This window comes from Lepidochelys kempii, chromosome 1, assembly GCF_965140265.1.
Source record: "Lepidochelys kempii isolate rLepKem1 chromosome 1, rLepKem1.hap2, whole genome shotgun sequence".
In the NCBI taxonomy this organism is placed as follows: Eukaryota; Metazoa; Chordata; order Testudines; family Cheloniidae; genus Lepidochelys; species Lepidochelys kempii.
Genome location: NC_133256.1, coordinates 217,748,312 through 217,765,773, shown reverse-complemented (window position 1 = coordinate 217,765,773; position 17,462 = coordinate 217,748,312). Strand labels below are relative to the sequence as shown.

General features: G+C 41.4%; 1 protein-coding gene across 9 annotated transcripts in view; it reads right to left on the bottom strand.

Moving 5' to 3' along the window:
* TSPAN9 (tetraspanin 9) overlaps positions 1-17,462 on the bottom strand; it is a 266,949-nt gene that overhangs the window by 47,317 nt on the left and 202,170 nt on the right. Inside the window, exon 2 of one of the 9 annotated variants that reach the window (XM_073314350.1) lies at positions 8,220-8,262. The exons of the other annotated variants lie outside the window; for them this stretch is intronic. Coding sequence (XP_073170451.1) covers positions 8,220-8,222 — 3 coding nt within the window. The 5' untranslated portion in view covers positions 8,223-8,262. The remainder of the gene's footprint in view (positions 1-8,219; positions 8,263-17,462) is intronic. 9 annotated transcript variants of the gene reach the window in all.

The following is a 17,462-nucleotide window of genomic DNA, read 5'->3' as shown; positions in this document are numbered from 1 at the left end:
GCCACTGCCTAATTTTCCCATGTTTATTACTTACAAATAAATGCAAAGCATCTAGCTTGTTTCCTCCAAGTTTATTCATCTGTCCTCCAGGAAAATTCACTTTCTAATACTGGCTTTCTTTAATGGCTTGTTTCCCCTTCCACAAGCTTCTCTTCTCTATTCTGGTCAACTACTATGCTTAGCTTCCATCTCTCCCCCTTGTCAGACTTCTCTCTTCTCTTTGCTCAGTTATGCCACTCTGACTTTCTATCCCCTCTGTGTTCCTCTTTCCCTCATTTTGTCTTTCAGTCTTCCCAATCCTTCTCCCTCTTTATAATGAAATGTATATATTTTTTAAATCCCCTGCTGTAGCCTTATTTGTGCTGGAAGGACAGGGAACCCCATGCCAGCTGCTAGTCAGATTCAAACTAGATAGGAATGGAACAATCTCGCTTCATGCCACAGTCAGAATAGCAGTGTCAGATGAATATCACATGCAGATTCATTCACCTACAAAGAACAAGGAAGGATATTTCCATAAAAAGCCTTTGCCAAAGTATCAAAGTCAAAATACACTTGATTATGGAGATGAATCAGTATCCCTGCCCTCCCAAGCCCCACAGCCCAACTGCAAAGTTAAATCAACACTGACAGATCATTAGGATCTTCCAACTCGTTCATGCTAATTTCATTTTGGATCTGCTTGTGATGAAGCTGCCTCTACTTGTCTCTGTCTGTCCACTCAAAAGTAAACAACTGATGGTTGGGAGCCACTAGGAAACTTTCCAGTACTTCAGTTCATTCACTTGAGTAACAGGGGAAGATCTTCCTTTCTCTGGCCCAAACCTAAGTTTCACTCTTGATGCCTCTCCCTCAAAACAGTTGATCTGTGGCCATACACAAATGATAAGGCTGATATAAAATAATTTAGTGTTGCTTCACTCTCAACAAATAATGTCTAATTTTGAGCACATAGGGCCTTATTCTCCAAACTCTTACTCCTGTGTGTAGGGAGGACAACTCATGTGAGGCTTTATAGCTTACATATTACAGCGAGGACAAAATTAAAATGTGATAATACAGGAATTCTACAAATGTAAAAACTGAGTGTACTTGGATATAAATTACTAATATTACACTTATAATTTACTATCTAAGGCCTCTCGGTTGGTATCATATATGCTGCTGCTTTTAAATAGCTGGTCCCAGCATAAAAGCTATGATGAAGCTTAGCTGTGGAACGGGACAGGAGGGGGGAGCAGGTGTTTTAGAATCTAATTGAAAATCCCTTTATACACCTATTCACAAATAGAACACTCTGCAGAATCCACTGGCTGGTGGTGGTAGTTTGAGAAGAGAGTGTTCTGTTCATGTCAGATCAAAAGAACAGCAAGCTGTGAAAATAAACATAACTTCAACATTTGTTAAACAAAGTAGCCAGGAAGTATTTAACATTATACTAATCTGCTTCACTTAAACAGTGTTAGTGGAAGAAATAAAACAGTAGTTCTATAATTTATGAATTTAAAATGACAATTCTACTTTAAAATATGTTCTGGAATGTTTTGCTGGAATCAAGACACAAATGGCTTGATCCTGAAAGGTGCTGACCATCCAGACAATACCCATTAAGTCAGGGTTTGTAACAGGTGTTCACCATGTCTCAGAAACTAAATTAACGCTTTGTGATGGCCTTTACGAATTTTTGTTGCACTAGGCCCACTTCACCAAATGCAGGTAGGCTAGTCAGGGAACATTCTTCATGGCTCTCAGTCTCAGAGTTCTCAGCCCAGAGAGCGAAGGAGCAATTTCCCTTAACAGAGTTTAAAATAGAAATATGAAACTTGCCAAGATGATTTGAAACTATTGGCAGATGGGGGAAATATTTCTGGATCTGCATCTCGTAACGGTTGGCAGGGAGTGTGACTAGAGAACAGCTGACTTTTACTGCAATGACATTATTAATTCTAACTTTCTTGCCAACTGAGCACCATAATTGAGCCGTTGCAATATCCCTTTCATTAAGTAGTTCATGCAGGCCTGTTAAACTGATCATACAGTACGTAATGTATCTGCCCCATGCCTACCGAAAAGGTCAGCTTGAGTCCAGCCAAGCTTTCAGCTGATTCGCCCTTATATAGTAGCTCCTTGCAGAGAGTTTAGCAATCAGGAGGCATCATGTTCTATCTACCTCATCAGCGTTCGAATCAAGACCATGCTCAACATTCTTCCCGGCTTTTTGAGACCACCACCACGAAATAGTCCTTTGGGCCTACTGACATAGTTGGATCCAGACTATAACCAATAAGTTGCATAAAATTAGCTGCAGGCTGAAATGTCTTTGCTTTGGACAATTTCTAGTAAAAATGTTGTTTTAATCAGTCAGCTGAAGTACTGTAAATCTACATATACATTTGAAAATGTATATGTTCAGTACCAAGAGATACACGGGTGGCTAAATAAGTCTTACGTCGTTAAGCACACAAGTCAGGAAATGCAAACACTGAGAAAGTATACCTTTAATGCTTACTAATTTGTGGCCCGATTCTGCAGTCACTTACACAGATGGCTAACTTTACTCACATGAGATGAATGGAACTACCCACAGGAGTAAAGGGTTTGCAAGATGAAATCCTTGACAGAACACTGATATGTTCCCCTTTCCAAAATGGCCACATTAATCCATACACTTCAACTCACTATTCCTGTCCCGCACAGTTCTACCCTTCGTCGCGCCCTCCCCCCCAACTCCACTGCCCAATTCCTAATGTTCTACCCAGCTCCTTAAAGGATCAGCAGGGATTTGTTGGATCTACCCAGCTAGTCCTCAGCCAGACAAGTAGATACAGGGTGAAAGGCAGCTCAGATGATGCTTCCTCTCAGGCTGTAGAAGCTCCTGCAGGACTCTCTACATTTGTGGGCTTGTGAACAGTGCTGTGCAGCCAAGGTGGGATTTATGCCTTGTAACAAGGTGTACCAACCCTGCAGTGGGCCAACAGGGTCAGATCAATCACTGGGGGCCCAGGAGGCCACACCCCCTCGCCCCTGCTGCACATGCTCCAGGTTGAAGGGACACATAAAAGCAGGTAGCCCAGCTCAGAGGAGGAGGAGGGACATGTGCTGCAGGCTCCTGCTGAGGCACCTGTGACTCTCCAAGCTGTTGGAACCGCTGACCCAGACTTCGCTGCCAACGACCTGCTGACCACAGAGACTGATGGGGATGCCAGCCTGCTGCCAGCCAAGGAAATGCCCGACATGCACTTTGTGGTAGAAAGTGAACCAGGGAATGTGGTAGAAGCCGATGCTTAAACCCTTAATGGGGAATTTCCTGGCTTCACAGGGCACTGGGTCGGAACCTGGTGGAGTATGTTTGGCCTGGGTTCCCTACTCCCCACCCACATTTGCCACTAAGTGTGGCTACTGCTTGTTTGCTCTGCCCCAGCCAGGAGGCTCAGTGACCATGGACTGTTTGTTTGCTTGGCCCTGCCAGGGGTCCCAAGCCCTCCTTGTGGTAATTACCTGATACCACACAGAGGACTGTGTGACAGGATGTACCAACCCCGCACTGGGCCAACAGGGGTGGCCTTGTTCGATGTGTGGGGTCCCCCCATCACACAACCATGCTTTGATTCTTTTCCAGAAGACTACCTATCCTGGTGAGTTCCAGCATTAACAATTACATGTCACTCACTGTTAGTTGCTGTAATAATTCTACAACCCCATTTAATTCTCAGATAAGCTTAGTAAAACAAAACAACCCCTTAAACAATAGAGTTGGGACAACGTTACATCGACTTGATCCCACTGAAGTCAATGGAAAGACTCTTGTAGACTTCATTTGGCTTTGGATCAGGCCCATAATGATCTTATTTGGACATCCTGGTGTGGAGAAAATTCCTATGCATTGTCCCAGCAGTTTCTACACTAACCAATGGAGTATAGTCAATATTATCTATTGCCAGAACTACAGATTGCACTTGTTTTAATGTTCATCACTGGGGTTGCAAAAGCAGAGACTGTTGCAATGGGACCATCCTGTTTCATCTCATTCTGTAACTTTATCCTGCGCAATTCATGAAGATTTTTGTATTTAGAATTGGCAAAGAGTCCTGTGGCATCTTAGAGACTAACAGACGTATTGGAGCATAAGCTTTCGTGGGTGAATACCCACTTCGTCGGATGCATGTAGTGGAAATTTCCAGAGGCAGGTATAAATATGCAAGCAAGAATCAGGCTAGGGACCTCCATTATCCCTAGCCTGATTCTTGCTTGCATATTTATACCTGCCTCTGGAAATTTCCACTACATGCATCCGACGAAGTGGGTATTCACCCACGAAAGCTTATGCTCCAATACGTCTGTTAGTCTCTAAGGTGCCACAGGACTCTGCCACTTTTACAGATCCAGACAAACACGGCTAACCCTCTGATACTTGTATTTAGAATTACATTCAAATACTCTGCGGTAACATGACACTGTGTTCGAACTGACACACTGGCTGTTCCTCATGTTTTGCAGGATAGTTCAAGTACCATTGTGTGTAACAGGCTTAACTTCTTCATTATAATGATTAAAATTAAAGCTGCAACAGGAATTAATATCAAATGGAAAACTGGATCAGAGCAGAGCACAATAGCCAGGACGCAGTGCATCCAGGCTGTTGGGAGTGGTGAGACATTTGCTATTCCTTCAAAAATGCAAAATCCCTCCACAAGGAATGACCACCCACCACCTTCCTTGGGGATGGAGGCAGAAAGGCTGCTTATATGAAGCAAGTGATAGCTGAAAGAATGTAAATCTAGTTTGGCAACTGTTGGCTTGGTTTTGTATCGATCCTGTATAGAGATTTCTTCTCATGTTGTAAATCTTGTCATATGCATGAATCACAATGCTGGATGGGGTAAATGAGAGCTCTAAAGGAACTTAAGTGTATGCTTTATGGAGACTGCCACAATACCCCCTCAATTCTGGGCCTGAAATTTCCCTACTGTAATGTCATAAGCATGACTAATGGGTCAAGTCAGATGGAAGCTGTTAAACTACTAATTTCCGGGAAGGAGTCTTTCAGAAATGAAAAACAGTAGTTAGGAGACTGGATATTCCCTAATGTAACACATGCTGAATTAAGAGACCCCTTTAATGCCTAATCATAGCTTTTCTAAACTAGCATAGACTCTTCTGGATAGCCCAGCACAGCCTTGGCTATCTGTGTTACAATGGGTTATGCTGCCAGACCACCAAAAAGATGTAAGATTTTGTCATCAGCTGCTTCCATTGTTTAACTATTGAAGACAGCATGATCCAATGGGAAAAGCATTGGACCAGGAGTCAGTGGACACAGGCTTTATTTCTGCCTATTTTCTGACCATCCAGTTCACCTCTCTATGCTTCAAATTCCTTGTCTGTTAAACAGGCATAATAATCTTCATCCACCTTTGTAAAGGGCTTTGAGACCTACAGGTGAAACGCACTATGTAACTGCTAAATATGTTATTATTGCTCATATCTGTGTCTTGCAGTTTATTTGACTTGCAAGATGAAAGCAGGTCCTGGAGCACGTCCTCAAGAAAGCAATTCTGAAGCACTTAGAGGAGAGGAAAGTGATCAGGAACACTCAGCATGGATTCACCAAGCGCAAGTCATGCCTGACTAATCTAATTGCCTTCTATGATGAGATAACTGGTTCTGTGGATGAAGGAAAAGCAGTGGACGTGTTATTCCTTGACTTTAGCAAAGCTTTTGACACTGTCTCCCACAGTATTCTTGCCAGCAAGTTAAAGAAGTATGGGCTGGATGAATGGACTATAAAGGTGGATAGAAAGCTGGCTAGATTGTCGGGCTCAAAGGGTAGTGATCAATGGCTCTATGTCTAGTTGGCAGCCGGTATCGAGTGGAGTGCCCCAAGGGTCGGTCCTCGGGCCGGTTTTCTTCAATATCTTCATAAATGATCTGGAGGATGGTGTGGATTGCACCCTCAGCAAATTTGCAGATGACACTAAACTGGGAGGAGAGGTAGATACGCTGGAGGGTAGGGATAGGATACAGAGGGACCTAGACAAATTGGAGGATGGGGCCAAAAGAAATCTGATGAGGTTCAACAAGGACAAGTGCAGAGTCCTGCACTTAGGACGGGAGAATCCAATGCACCGCTACAGACTAGGGACCGAATGGCTCGGCAGCAGTCCTGCAGAAAAGGACCTAGGGGTTACAGTGGACGAGAAGCTGGATATGAGTCAACAGTGTGCCCTTGTTGCCAAGGCGGCCAATGGCATTTTGGGATGTATAAGTAAGGGCATTGCCAGCAGATCGAGGGACGTGATCGTTCCCCTCTATTCGACACTGGTGAGGCCTCATCTGGAGTACTGTGTCCAGTTTTGGGCCCCACACTACAAGAAGGATGTGAAAAAATTAGAAAGAGTCCAGCGGAGGGCAACAAAAATGATTAGGGGACTGGAACACATGAGTTATGAGGAGAGGCTGAGGGAACTGGGAATGTTTAGTCTACAGAAGAGAAGAATGAGGGGGGATTTGATAGCTGCTTTCAACTACCTGAAAGGGGGTTCCAAAGAGGATGGCTCTAGACTGTTCTCAGTGGCAGCAGATGACAGAACAAGGAGTAATGGTCTCAAGTTGCAGTGGGGGAGGTTTCGGTTGGATATTAGGAAAAACTTTTTCACTAGGAGGGTGGTGAAACACTGGAATGTGTTACCTAGGGAAGTGGTGGAATCTCCTTCCTTAGAAGTTTTTAAGGTCAGGCTTGACAAAGCCCTGGCTGGGATGATTTAATTGGGGATCGGTCCTGCTTTGAGCAGGGGGTTGGACTAGATGACCTCCTGAGGTCCCTTCCAACCCTGATATTCTATGATTCTACGACTGACCCATTTTCTCCTTGGGAAACTGGAGTAGAGGAAGCACGGAATCTTTTCTGCCTTGAAAACTCCTATTTATTACTAAAACTATGCCCAGGAAGAATCCATTTAGTCTTCAGTCCAGTAATGCATTGTTTTCCCTCGTGAAGTTTAGCAACAAGCCTTAAGGAATCCTGATTCTAGCAGTCTGGAGGAGAAACAAGACAACATCAGTCCTCACAGCTTTCCTCTGAACACTAACTTAAATTGTTTAAGAAGTGAAGATGCCACGGTAGAGCTACACTTGCTACATAGAAACAGGGCACCCACATAAACCCACATAAATTTAAGTACTGCTGCCTGTACACTGTAAGAATGCAGTTCTCCTTGTTTAAATCCTCTGGAGAGAAGAAATACTTTACAAAACAGGGCTCTGAGTTTGTTCAAAGGATTCTTAAGGAATATTGTAAGATGTTCCTTTAATTATACACAGACAAATCCTCTGAATACAGAGTAAAAACCACATGCTTCATTTTGCAGAATTCATCTCTCTGTTCATACTTAAGGGAGAACAACAGGGTTGTCCTGCCTCAGCTAGGAATTAGCACAACCTGCTGGTTTTCACTGAAATTGCATTCAACGAGATTACCCTTTTTCTTCTATTTTCTGTATTTCTTCTTAGTCTTTTCATTGAATAAACCGTCCTTTTCAGACACAGAGCATCGTGTCTTATGTATGACCAAATAAACCTTATTATTATTAACTATTCACAACACAAAGGCCTCAATCAAGATTGGTGCCTGCTGTGATAGACACTTGCATACCAAAAGGGCTGGCTCTGTCCCAAAGAGCTTACAGTTCTGCTGTCAGCTTCTTAGCCCATTTCACTTTACCTAAAATTAAGAATCTAATTTATATATTACTGCTGCTAGGGAATGTAGCACAAATCTGGAGGTAAGCATCATCTTAAGAAAGAAGAGCTATGGGATTTTAGATTCCTGGACTTGATGCCTAATTCATCTACTGACTCACTATGTGACACAGGGCTAGTCAAGTCACCCTCTCAGTTACCTGGATATACTATTACTTGCCTACTTCACAGGGAGTGAAGTGCCTGATGTTTGTTAACCACTCAGACCCTGGGGTGAAAAGGTATAATCATAAAGTACAAAGGATTTTATTAATCACTATACCAACCAGCTAGATTCATTCTCGGCCTCATAAGCCTTTGGTAAGAGGTCTATGAGACCACGAATTAATCTAGCTGCATGGCAGAGTTGTGAATATGTACATGTGTAGCAGCCTGTACTCGGGGGGAACAAACAGTACATTGAAGATGATTAAATCATTGATTTTTTTCCAAAACCTGGGAAAGAAACAGAGATATCTTACCATGTGCTGTCTGAACAAGTGTGGTACAACTGATGGTCTATTGCTGAAAAAATCAAATAGCATAATTTGATCAAAACAAATCCCCATTTTGGTGCAGTAATAACTTGTGCTCTTCATGTCCACTTTAAATCAGATGCCTTCTGCTACAGCCTCTCAGAATCCGAGTCAGAAAAGTATACTTTGATCACTCCACCTTCCCTTCTCCTCAACCAGTGAAGTATTTTTATAGAGGATATTTTCCAGTGCTTTCTCTAATTCAGTTTTAACTGACCCACCTAATGTAGTTTCTACTATTTGCCTTGTGATTACTGGGGAAAAAAAAGGAACTAAAAATAATCTATCAAAATCAAACTTCAGTTAGAACAGTTAATATCATGTAAAACTTCAAAGGAGCATGGAACCTAGAAATAGATAAATATTACAAGAGCTATCTAGGAAAATGAAATATGCTAGGAGGTGGATAGTAACATTTTATTGTTTTGTTTTTTACAAGGATTGGATCTGTCCAAGTACATTTATGAGAAGGCAGCTCAGGATTAATTTCTGGACAACTGAATTCTTCCTCAGTGACAAGCAGTAAATGGGGATTCCATCACTGCAGCAGAAATTTACAGAGGCTATTTGCTCATTAAATCAGAAGGAGTCTCCGGAGCAGAAAATAAGTTGATTTTCTAACACTCTTTGGAAGAAGCAGCCCCAGTATTAGAGGAAGCCTAAGTATTCCTTTGATAAAAGTGTCAATGGCTCCTATCTAACTATAATGCAGTAATTTCACTGATTCTGAAAAAGGTTAAAAGCCTTCAGTAATGCTCTTGTTAGGAACAGACCGGTGTCTTCAATAAATACAGATTGTAAATCACTTTCCAAAAGGTATTATCTTTCAGATTAAATTAAGGTTTGGCTCAACTAATCCAAAGAGATCAGATGGGTTTTGCACAGAGGGAGGCTTGTATCAGAACATTTTAGGAAGGTACTATGTTTAAATCCATTATCCTAAATATATTTCTGAGTCACCCTTTATGATCTCATCACTACAGAGATGCATTTGGTTGCAAAGACCAGCTACCTATGCATCTGGCACATTTCTTGATCAGAAGAATAAGTTATACAAATGACAGAAATCCTACAGCAGTTGCTGTCCATATCTATCTTTATATCCTCTCAAAGAATGAGGACTGGAAGGGAAGCTGACCCTTGGTCTCATCAACACCATTTAATTAGCTGTTGAGCCTTTGACACTAACTATGGATAAGAGAGAATTCCAAAAAAAAAAATTGGGTAGAAACTCATAAATGTTCCTCTCCATGGAAATCTTTAGAAAAAGGCAAAAGAAGGGTTAAAGGCAAAGGAGAGTCTGACCATAAACTGAGTTCCTAAACATAAAGGATGAAACCCTGGCCCCAGTGAAGTTAATGGCAAAACTTACATTTAAGTGAGAATACGATTTCATCCAGGAGGTTTTATTCTCAGGGTCTAAAGCTGCATGCAGTTAGCCCCATGTGTAACGATACTCGTGTTGGAGAGTTATTTAAATTAATGGGCAAAAAGGAGTACTTGTGGCACCTTAGAGAGTAACCAATTTATTTGAGCATAAGCTTTCGTGAGCTACTTCATCGGATGCATACTGTGGAAAGTGTAGAAGATCTTTTATACACACAAAGCATGAAAAAATACTTCCCCCCACCCCACTCTCCTGCTGGCAATAGTTTATCCAAAGTGATCACTCTCCTTACAATGTGTATGATAATCAAGGTGGGCCATTTCCAGCACAAATCCAGGGTTTAACATTCATAAACCAGTCAAAGAACACTTCAATCTCTCTGGTCACGCGATTACAGACATGAAAGTTGCAATTCTTCAACAAAAAAACTTCAAATCCAGACTCCAGCGAGAAACTGTTGAATTGGAATTCATTTGCAAATTGGATACAATTAACTTAGGCTTGAATAGAGACTGGGAGTGGCTAAGTCATTATGCAAGGTAACCTATTTCCCCTTGGTTTCTCCTAACTCACCCCCCAGACGTTCTTGTTAAACCCTGGATTTGTGCTGGAAATGGCCCACCTTGATTATCATACACATTGTAAGGAGAGTGATCACTTTAGATAAGCTATTGCCAGCAGGAGAGTGGGGTGGGGGGAGGTATTTTTTCACGCTTTGTGTGTATAAAAGATCTTCTACACTTTCCACAGTATGCATCCGATGAAGTGAGCTGTAGCTCACGAAAGCTTATGCTCAAATAAATTGGTTACTCTCTAAGGTGCCACAAGTACTCCTTTTCTTTTTGCGAATACAGACTAACATGGCTGTAACTCTGAAACCTTAAATTAATGGGACAATTCACATGAGTAAAGTTACTGACATGCATAAATGTTTGCATTACGCAACCAGCGCTGCAAGTGAATATGATCAAATGATTAGATTTAAGGTTCTCTGGTTATCACACCAACTCCTAAAGAAATGGGCAAAAATGCTGAAAATGATCACCTAGCTCCTTGGCTAAATATTATTTTCAGGGATTCCTCTGAAGTTTGAACTCAGGACCATCCCAAACTCTGGATCTTTCTAATTTAAATGTTCATAACCTTAAAACTTAAGAGCCTTGCACACTGTATGTTATATAAATGAAAACTAGTTTTTCTTCTATAGATCTGACTGAGACTTAAAAAAATAATCAAGTGTGACAGTCATATGTATTGAACTGCATCTTACTTTATGTGTTTTATATGACATTCCAGTTAATACAATATGTAATATAAACTGACAAGTAATTTTTAATTATTGAAACAGAAAATATATTTTAAAAATAAGAACAATAATTCAATGGGAGTAGCTGGTGCTTGCCACCTTTGAAAAAATCAGCCCTTTTCTTTTATGTAGGAGAACTTAAAATACGGATTTTGGAGCCTAATTTTAGGCACCACCGTTGTAAAATTTTGGCTGTTTTCTTTCAAATTTTAAAAGTTGGTGACCTGACCAAAGTGACTTGCCCCTTGCATCATTTTGACAAAAAGATCAGGAACAGAATCATAATCTAATCACCATTTAGCATGATAATGATGTAGACCAAAATCAAAGCTATACAATACCTTTTTAGTGCAACAACTACAAACTCAGAAAAAATGAAAGCAGCTAAAAATAGGCTCTTCAAATACACTGTCAGTGCCAAAAGATGTGGGATCACTCACCCATGTAATGCAGTTTTGAAATAACATGGGTGTTTACTGGCACACTGAAGCAATTTCAAGCATTTTTAGAGTACGAAACTTTGCCAGATACTACCTCTGCAGTGTTAAATATGTTGTCAGATAAGTATATCTCCCAGTAAAACATAACAGAAAATGACCGTATAGTCAATGCCATATGGCTATGTAACAAGAATGTAGAAAAAACTAATCTCATCCCCAGAGCCAAGAGACTTGATAGAAGAGGGCACCAGCTGTTGGTTTTTTGAAAGTGTAATGGAAAACAGAAGAATACATCTTTGAACTGACCCGGCTTTGCTTCTTCTGGGACTTCCTTAGAGTAGAATCAAAGGGTGCTCTAGGTCATGCAGAAACCTGTGCAGTAGGTAACAAGGACAATGAAAGAGGCCAGGGCCAAACTCTTACAAACAAGACAGTGCATTCTCCCTTTCTCTTTGTCACAGACAGGCAAAGTGCTGTTATCGCCCTGCCAGCCCATAGGAACAAATGCACTGTAATAACTTGTAAATAATTTACACAGGCTGACTAAATAATAAATAAATAATAAAAGAAATCAAATTAAAACAAACCAAAACAATAAAAGAGCAGAGCTCTGTGGCAGGGCCATTTTGAGTTAAGGGTAAGCAGATGAGCAACAACATGTTGCCCCCTGTGCGTGGAACAATTTCCCAATCCCAGTGAGCCAGGGCCCCACAACTGAAAATTTTAAATATTGTATTAAGATGAAGGGAAAAGGGAAACTCCACCCAAGGGGACTGATCTAACCGAACGCAAGGCAGGAAAGCATGTCATAGCCAATGCAATTATTCACCTGGCCAGACAACGTTTTAGGTTGAAAGGTTTCAGCTGCTGCCAAGATAGCCAATAAGTCCATTACAGGAGGCGGGGAAAAGAAAAAGAAAATGTTTTCCCCACTATTGCAGCAATAAAGGTATTCCTGGAAACCAACAGCAGTCAGTACTTGCTCTTTATACATGTAAAGAGAGTTTATAGACCAAATCTACCATCAGATATTCTTATACAGCTTTCATTGATTTTACTGAGGGGTATGAGAGTCTCTGAGGGCAAAATTTGGCTCTATAAATGACTTGCTTTAGGTTACACAGCTGTTCAGTGCTAAGATGGGAATGCAACTCAGGAGTTTTGATCCTCTGTCACCATCCCTTTCTCGAACTACTACCGCAGGCCTCCCCATTTTCTTCCCCAGATATTTTCATGAGCTCTGTCTTTCACACCTCCCATTCCACTTTTCTTCAGCAGCATACAGAGAAAATGAAATCAGAATGGCTACTCAAATCACCATTTTGGACTTTCTGGCAATGAACGTCAAGTCCAGCTGAGCTTGGACTGGCACAAGACTCCAGGGGGCAGGCAAAGGGGATTTTATGCCATCTTTGTAGCTCCTCAATTCCAGGGCTGGCTAGGAGAATGGTTTAGCCTGAAAGTGTTGTTCCAGCACCCAGAACTGCTAGGATTCTCTGATCCTGCTCTACGTGCTGGCTGTACAACACCTGGGGATTACCCCTACGTGGGCTGTATTCCCACGTGGCCAGATCTGCCAGTTTTATAGCTGATTTGCACTGGTGGAGTGAGGCCAAAAGGCCTTACCAGACTTGAGAAGAGAGCTCTCTTTTTCCACCAACTAGTAAGGGGAATGAACACATTCTACTGAGCCATCTGCAAAATTTCCAGGATTGCTTCTGGCCCCAACTGCATTTTCAGCAACAATGCAATATCTATGCTGAGGCTCGGTCAATTAAGAGATACACAGAAAGAGTAATAACTGCTTCTCATTCACATTATAAATATTATTGATCACGTTTTGCTGAATTAAATTAACTTTCTTCTCCATTAAAATTCTTCAGTTGCTTATTATTGGGTGATTCATGTATGTAATAAAAAAAGAGAAGGAACAACGTCTGAGTGCTTGTATCTCAAGCTTCACTCTCAGGGTTTACTATATTACCAACACCCTGAGATGGAATCACAGCCTGTAATCCACACTTGTTTACTCTCTATAATTCCACCACAAGGTGCTTGCAAATGCAGGGCGACCATACGTCTCTGAAACCAGGTATGTCCCAGTTTTCAGGGCCTGTTCCAGCATCCTTGTTGCTTTTACAAGAAACAGTGTTTTGCCACTGTTTCTGTAAACCCCAGAGAATATGGGCACCTGAACGAGCCAATGGACATCCTGGCTGGCGAAATTAACAGCAGGACAACAGAGCACATATGCACCTTAGGGATGTCACCACTCTGCCCTTCCCACATAAGAATGGTCATACTGGGTCAGACCAAAGGTCCATCTGGTCCAGTATCCTGTCTTCTGACAGTGGCCAATGCAAGGTAGCCAGAGGTAATGAACAGAACAGGTAATCATCAAGTGATCCATCCTCTGTTGCCCATTCCCAGCTTCTGGCAAACAGAGGCTACGGACATCATTCCTGCCCAATGAAACTTCTCAGTCAATTCTCCTCTTCTGCTGGTGTTCTCAAGCCAGCCCATCCCAGCGCCTAGAATGGAGGATGCTGAGGAAAAGGAGGAGAAGGATTGGGACCCTTGTCCCTTCCCCTTTCCTGTCCGTACACCTCCCTCAGTGGTGTGTTTGGTGCATACATGTTCTCCTGCCCAGCACTGTGAGAGTCAGCCCAGGTTCTTTCCCCACTTTGAAAGCCTACTCATCATTCTACTTTAAAAAATGGCAAGAGCAAAGTCAAAATGAGAGACTACAGTGGCAATTATCAGTGGGTAGCAGTTCAGTAGGTTAACAGGGAGTAGAAATAAGAGAGTAACATTAGTAAGCTAGTAGCTAACTGGCTGTTTCCTTTGGGGGCAAGTGTGAAATAATTGTCAGTAGATTTCTAAAGTGTTCAGCTACGTTTTATAGTTAAGTCTAAAGCAGCTTATCTGTTGGTCAGTAGTGCACAGAATACAGCCTTCACATATCTTACTTAATATTGGCTTCTGGTCAGGCCCCAATCAGAACCAAGGCCTTGTGGTGCTAGACAATACTAAGAGGCAGACATCACCCTTACTCTGAAGGGCTTACAGTCTTTCATCCTGAAGGATCAAAGTACTTTATTAGTCATAAAAATAGAAATAACTGCACTTGCCTCTAAATTGCAGCTGCCTCTGAGGTGAAACACAACAGTTGTTAAACAGTGCCTAGCAGTACAACACAACAGTTTCGTAGGGGAAACAATGACTTCCATATCCAACTGAAAGTGTGGGCGGCAGGTATTTAGATAAGATGGTTTAATTTTCAGAAGTATTGAGCACTCAGAACTTCAATTAAGGTCAATGGGAGCTGCAGGTATTAAGCCCCTCTGAAAATCAGGCCAAACAGGAATTTGTTCCAGGGTAATGAGTGTCCTGGCTGTTTAATCATCAGACACGGTCAGAGCTTTGGTTTTAAAGCTCATCATAAAAAGAGTCCCTCTAGCAGCTCAACAACATACTGCCACATTGACTCAGTACTAAAAGGAAAACTAGCTACTTACTGAATCATCATCATTACTTCCTGCAGTGCCTGAGTTTTCCTTTAAGGTCTCCCATCCACATACTGACCAGTCTTGACCCTGCTTAGCTGTGCTATACAATGAAAAGCAATGCAGCCAAACTGTTACTTTTCCCTGGGCATTGGATTCTGTCCCCACCAAATCATTATACATAGGACAGAAAGACGTCAGCTGGCAACATCTTTTAGAATAACTATCTCGGCTGAATTAGAAACTGACCCACTGTAAAGTGCGAGACGCTTTGTCTCACAATCCCACAAGCCATTCAGTTGTTCCCTTAATTCTGTATTTCAGATCTCAAAGAATAACAAAACCTTTGTCGCAGTATTTATGTTTCCTTAATCTTATCTCATTACGTAGACATATACTACCACAATCTCGGCCAGATGGCCCTCTTCAAGGGAATGCTCTGGAGACACCATCTGGCCAAGACATGAATGGGTAATGGACAATATATGTCTGCATAATGAGATCAGATTAAAGAAAAATCTACAACTAAGTAGTAAGTGGATACTTTTATTCTTTAAGTCTTTAAATAGTAGAAGGGCAAACAAGCTGCCACATCTGTTTATTACTGTTTTGCGCTTTATGTTACCGTGAGAAAAAACAACAACCTTAGAATATATTGATGTTCTCGACTCCTTTATTCCCTGGGACCAAGGCTCTCTCCTCAACACCTGAGTAGCTCCTATAGTACACTATAGTATTCCTTCTGCGCAATTTGGGAGGTCTGCTGGAGTGCTGCTGTAGTAGGCAAGCTGGGAGGTGCCAGTGTAACCCACAAACCCCCTCTAGTTACACCAAGACCACTTAGAGATTAATGAGTCTGCTGCTACACCCTTAGCTAAGGGTCATGTGGCTTTTAACTCATGCAGTAGAGGCTCATGCACTGAGGTACCAGGTTCGATCCCACCCGCTGATGACTGGGGTCTGTCAGTGTTACAGTGGAGAACCATCATAGTTTAAACTGGCTCACACTGATGACCGTAGGAGTGAACCTGTTTAAACTCTAATAAATCTTAGGCATGCCTGGGCGCACTTAACACTGCTGTCTCACCTATTGATTCTTAGGTGCACACTTAAACAAAGCATGCTTAGTATATGATTTTTAAGCAAGCGTAACTCAGTCAGTTAAAAAGAAATTAGGTCTTGAGCAAAACCAAGTACCACAACTACCAGAAAGCTATTCTCAAGACAACATTCAACTCATTATTTCAACCATCAGGCTTGTTCTATAATGGGTATGAGAATGTGTTTTATAATGGGGAAAGTATTTTATTCACTCTCCATGCTCAAAGATGGCTGAACTGTATATGTGCAGACTTTTCCTTCAAGGTTACCATTAGGAAAAGATAAAGCATGACACATTTTCACCTAAAGTGTAGAAGTTTCAGAGAGTTACAATGGAAACAATATATTGTAACCAGAAAATTGAAATATAAAAGGGAGGGGGAAAACAGATTTTTGCAACAGACACAGTAAATTGTAATGTTTCTGTTAAAACCCCCCCACTATCAAACAAACAATAAATGAAAACCAACCACACCACCAACCAATGTATTAAAAATTGAGATCTGACTTATCCTCTTTTTCCTGGCAGATTCTATGGACGACTGGAGAATTAGTAGCACCGACATTACAAATTATCAAGAAAGCAAAACCTTCAGCAATTCAGAAGGGAAGAGTCTGTCAATATGCAATGTTTGTGCTAATGCCTGTTTAAATGAAATGCCTTATAAACAGTCAGAAGGAAAGTCACCTTTGCTTAAAGTTCAGCACCCCTCCCTCATTCAATGAAGGTCTAAGAACGTTCTCTGGGTCACCACGGGATCTCTAGCAACATCAGGGAACACCAGAGTTCATACTGATTTTGTGAAAGTAAAAAACACGCAAGGTTTTATTTGGGAAGGGGGGAGGAAAAGAGGGGTGCCTTTTAGGTTCTCTTTTTATATTATAAGCAGCAAAAAGGGACAAAAATATTGTTTTTCCTTTGTAAGTCGCATTTAACTTTAGCAGTCACTGCTGCTCTCACTATACCTTACATATACTCAATAATAAAACACATGGTGTGGGACTCTACCTGATCCCTATAGACCTTTGAGAAATTATCAGACTAAAGGCGCCAGTGAGATAATTGACAAGTGTAGTTATTTGGGATTACCTGAAGTGCATTCTTACTTTTATAAAATGGTCAATTGCCCAGTCCTCTAATGTACCTAAATCTTCTTGTAATCCGAGTATATCATATAATCTGTTTAGCATCCTTCTTAACTATGTATCCTCTGCATATTTTTACAGTATGCTGTTAGTTCTATTTCTCAATCACTTGTGACTACACCTAATAGGATTAGTCCCAGCACTGAGATTTAAGAGATACTTTTCTCTATATTTTCATTGGATAACATTTTCAAAAACATCTAAGTGATTTAGGACCCTAAGTCCCATTTCAAAAGTGATTTAGGCTCTTAGAGTCTTAAGCCTCACTGAAAGTCAATCGGATTTAGGCTTCCAAGGCCTAAG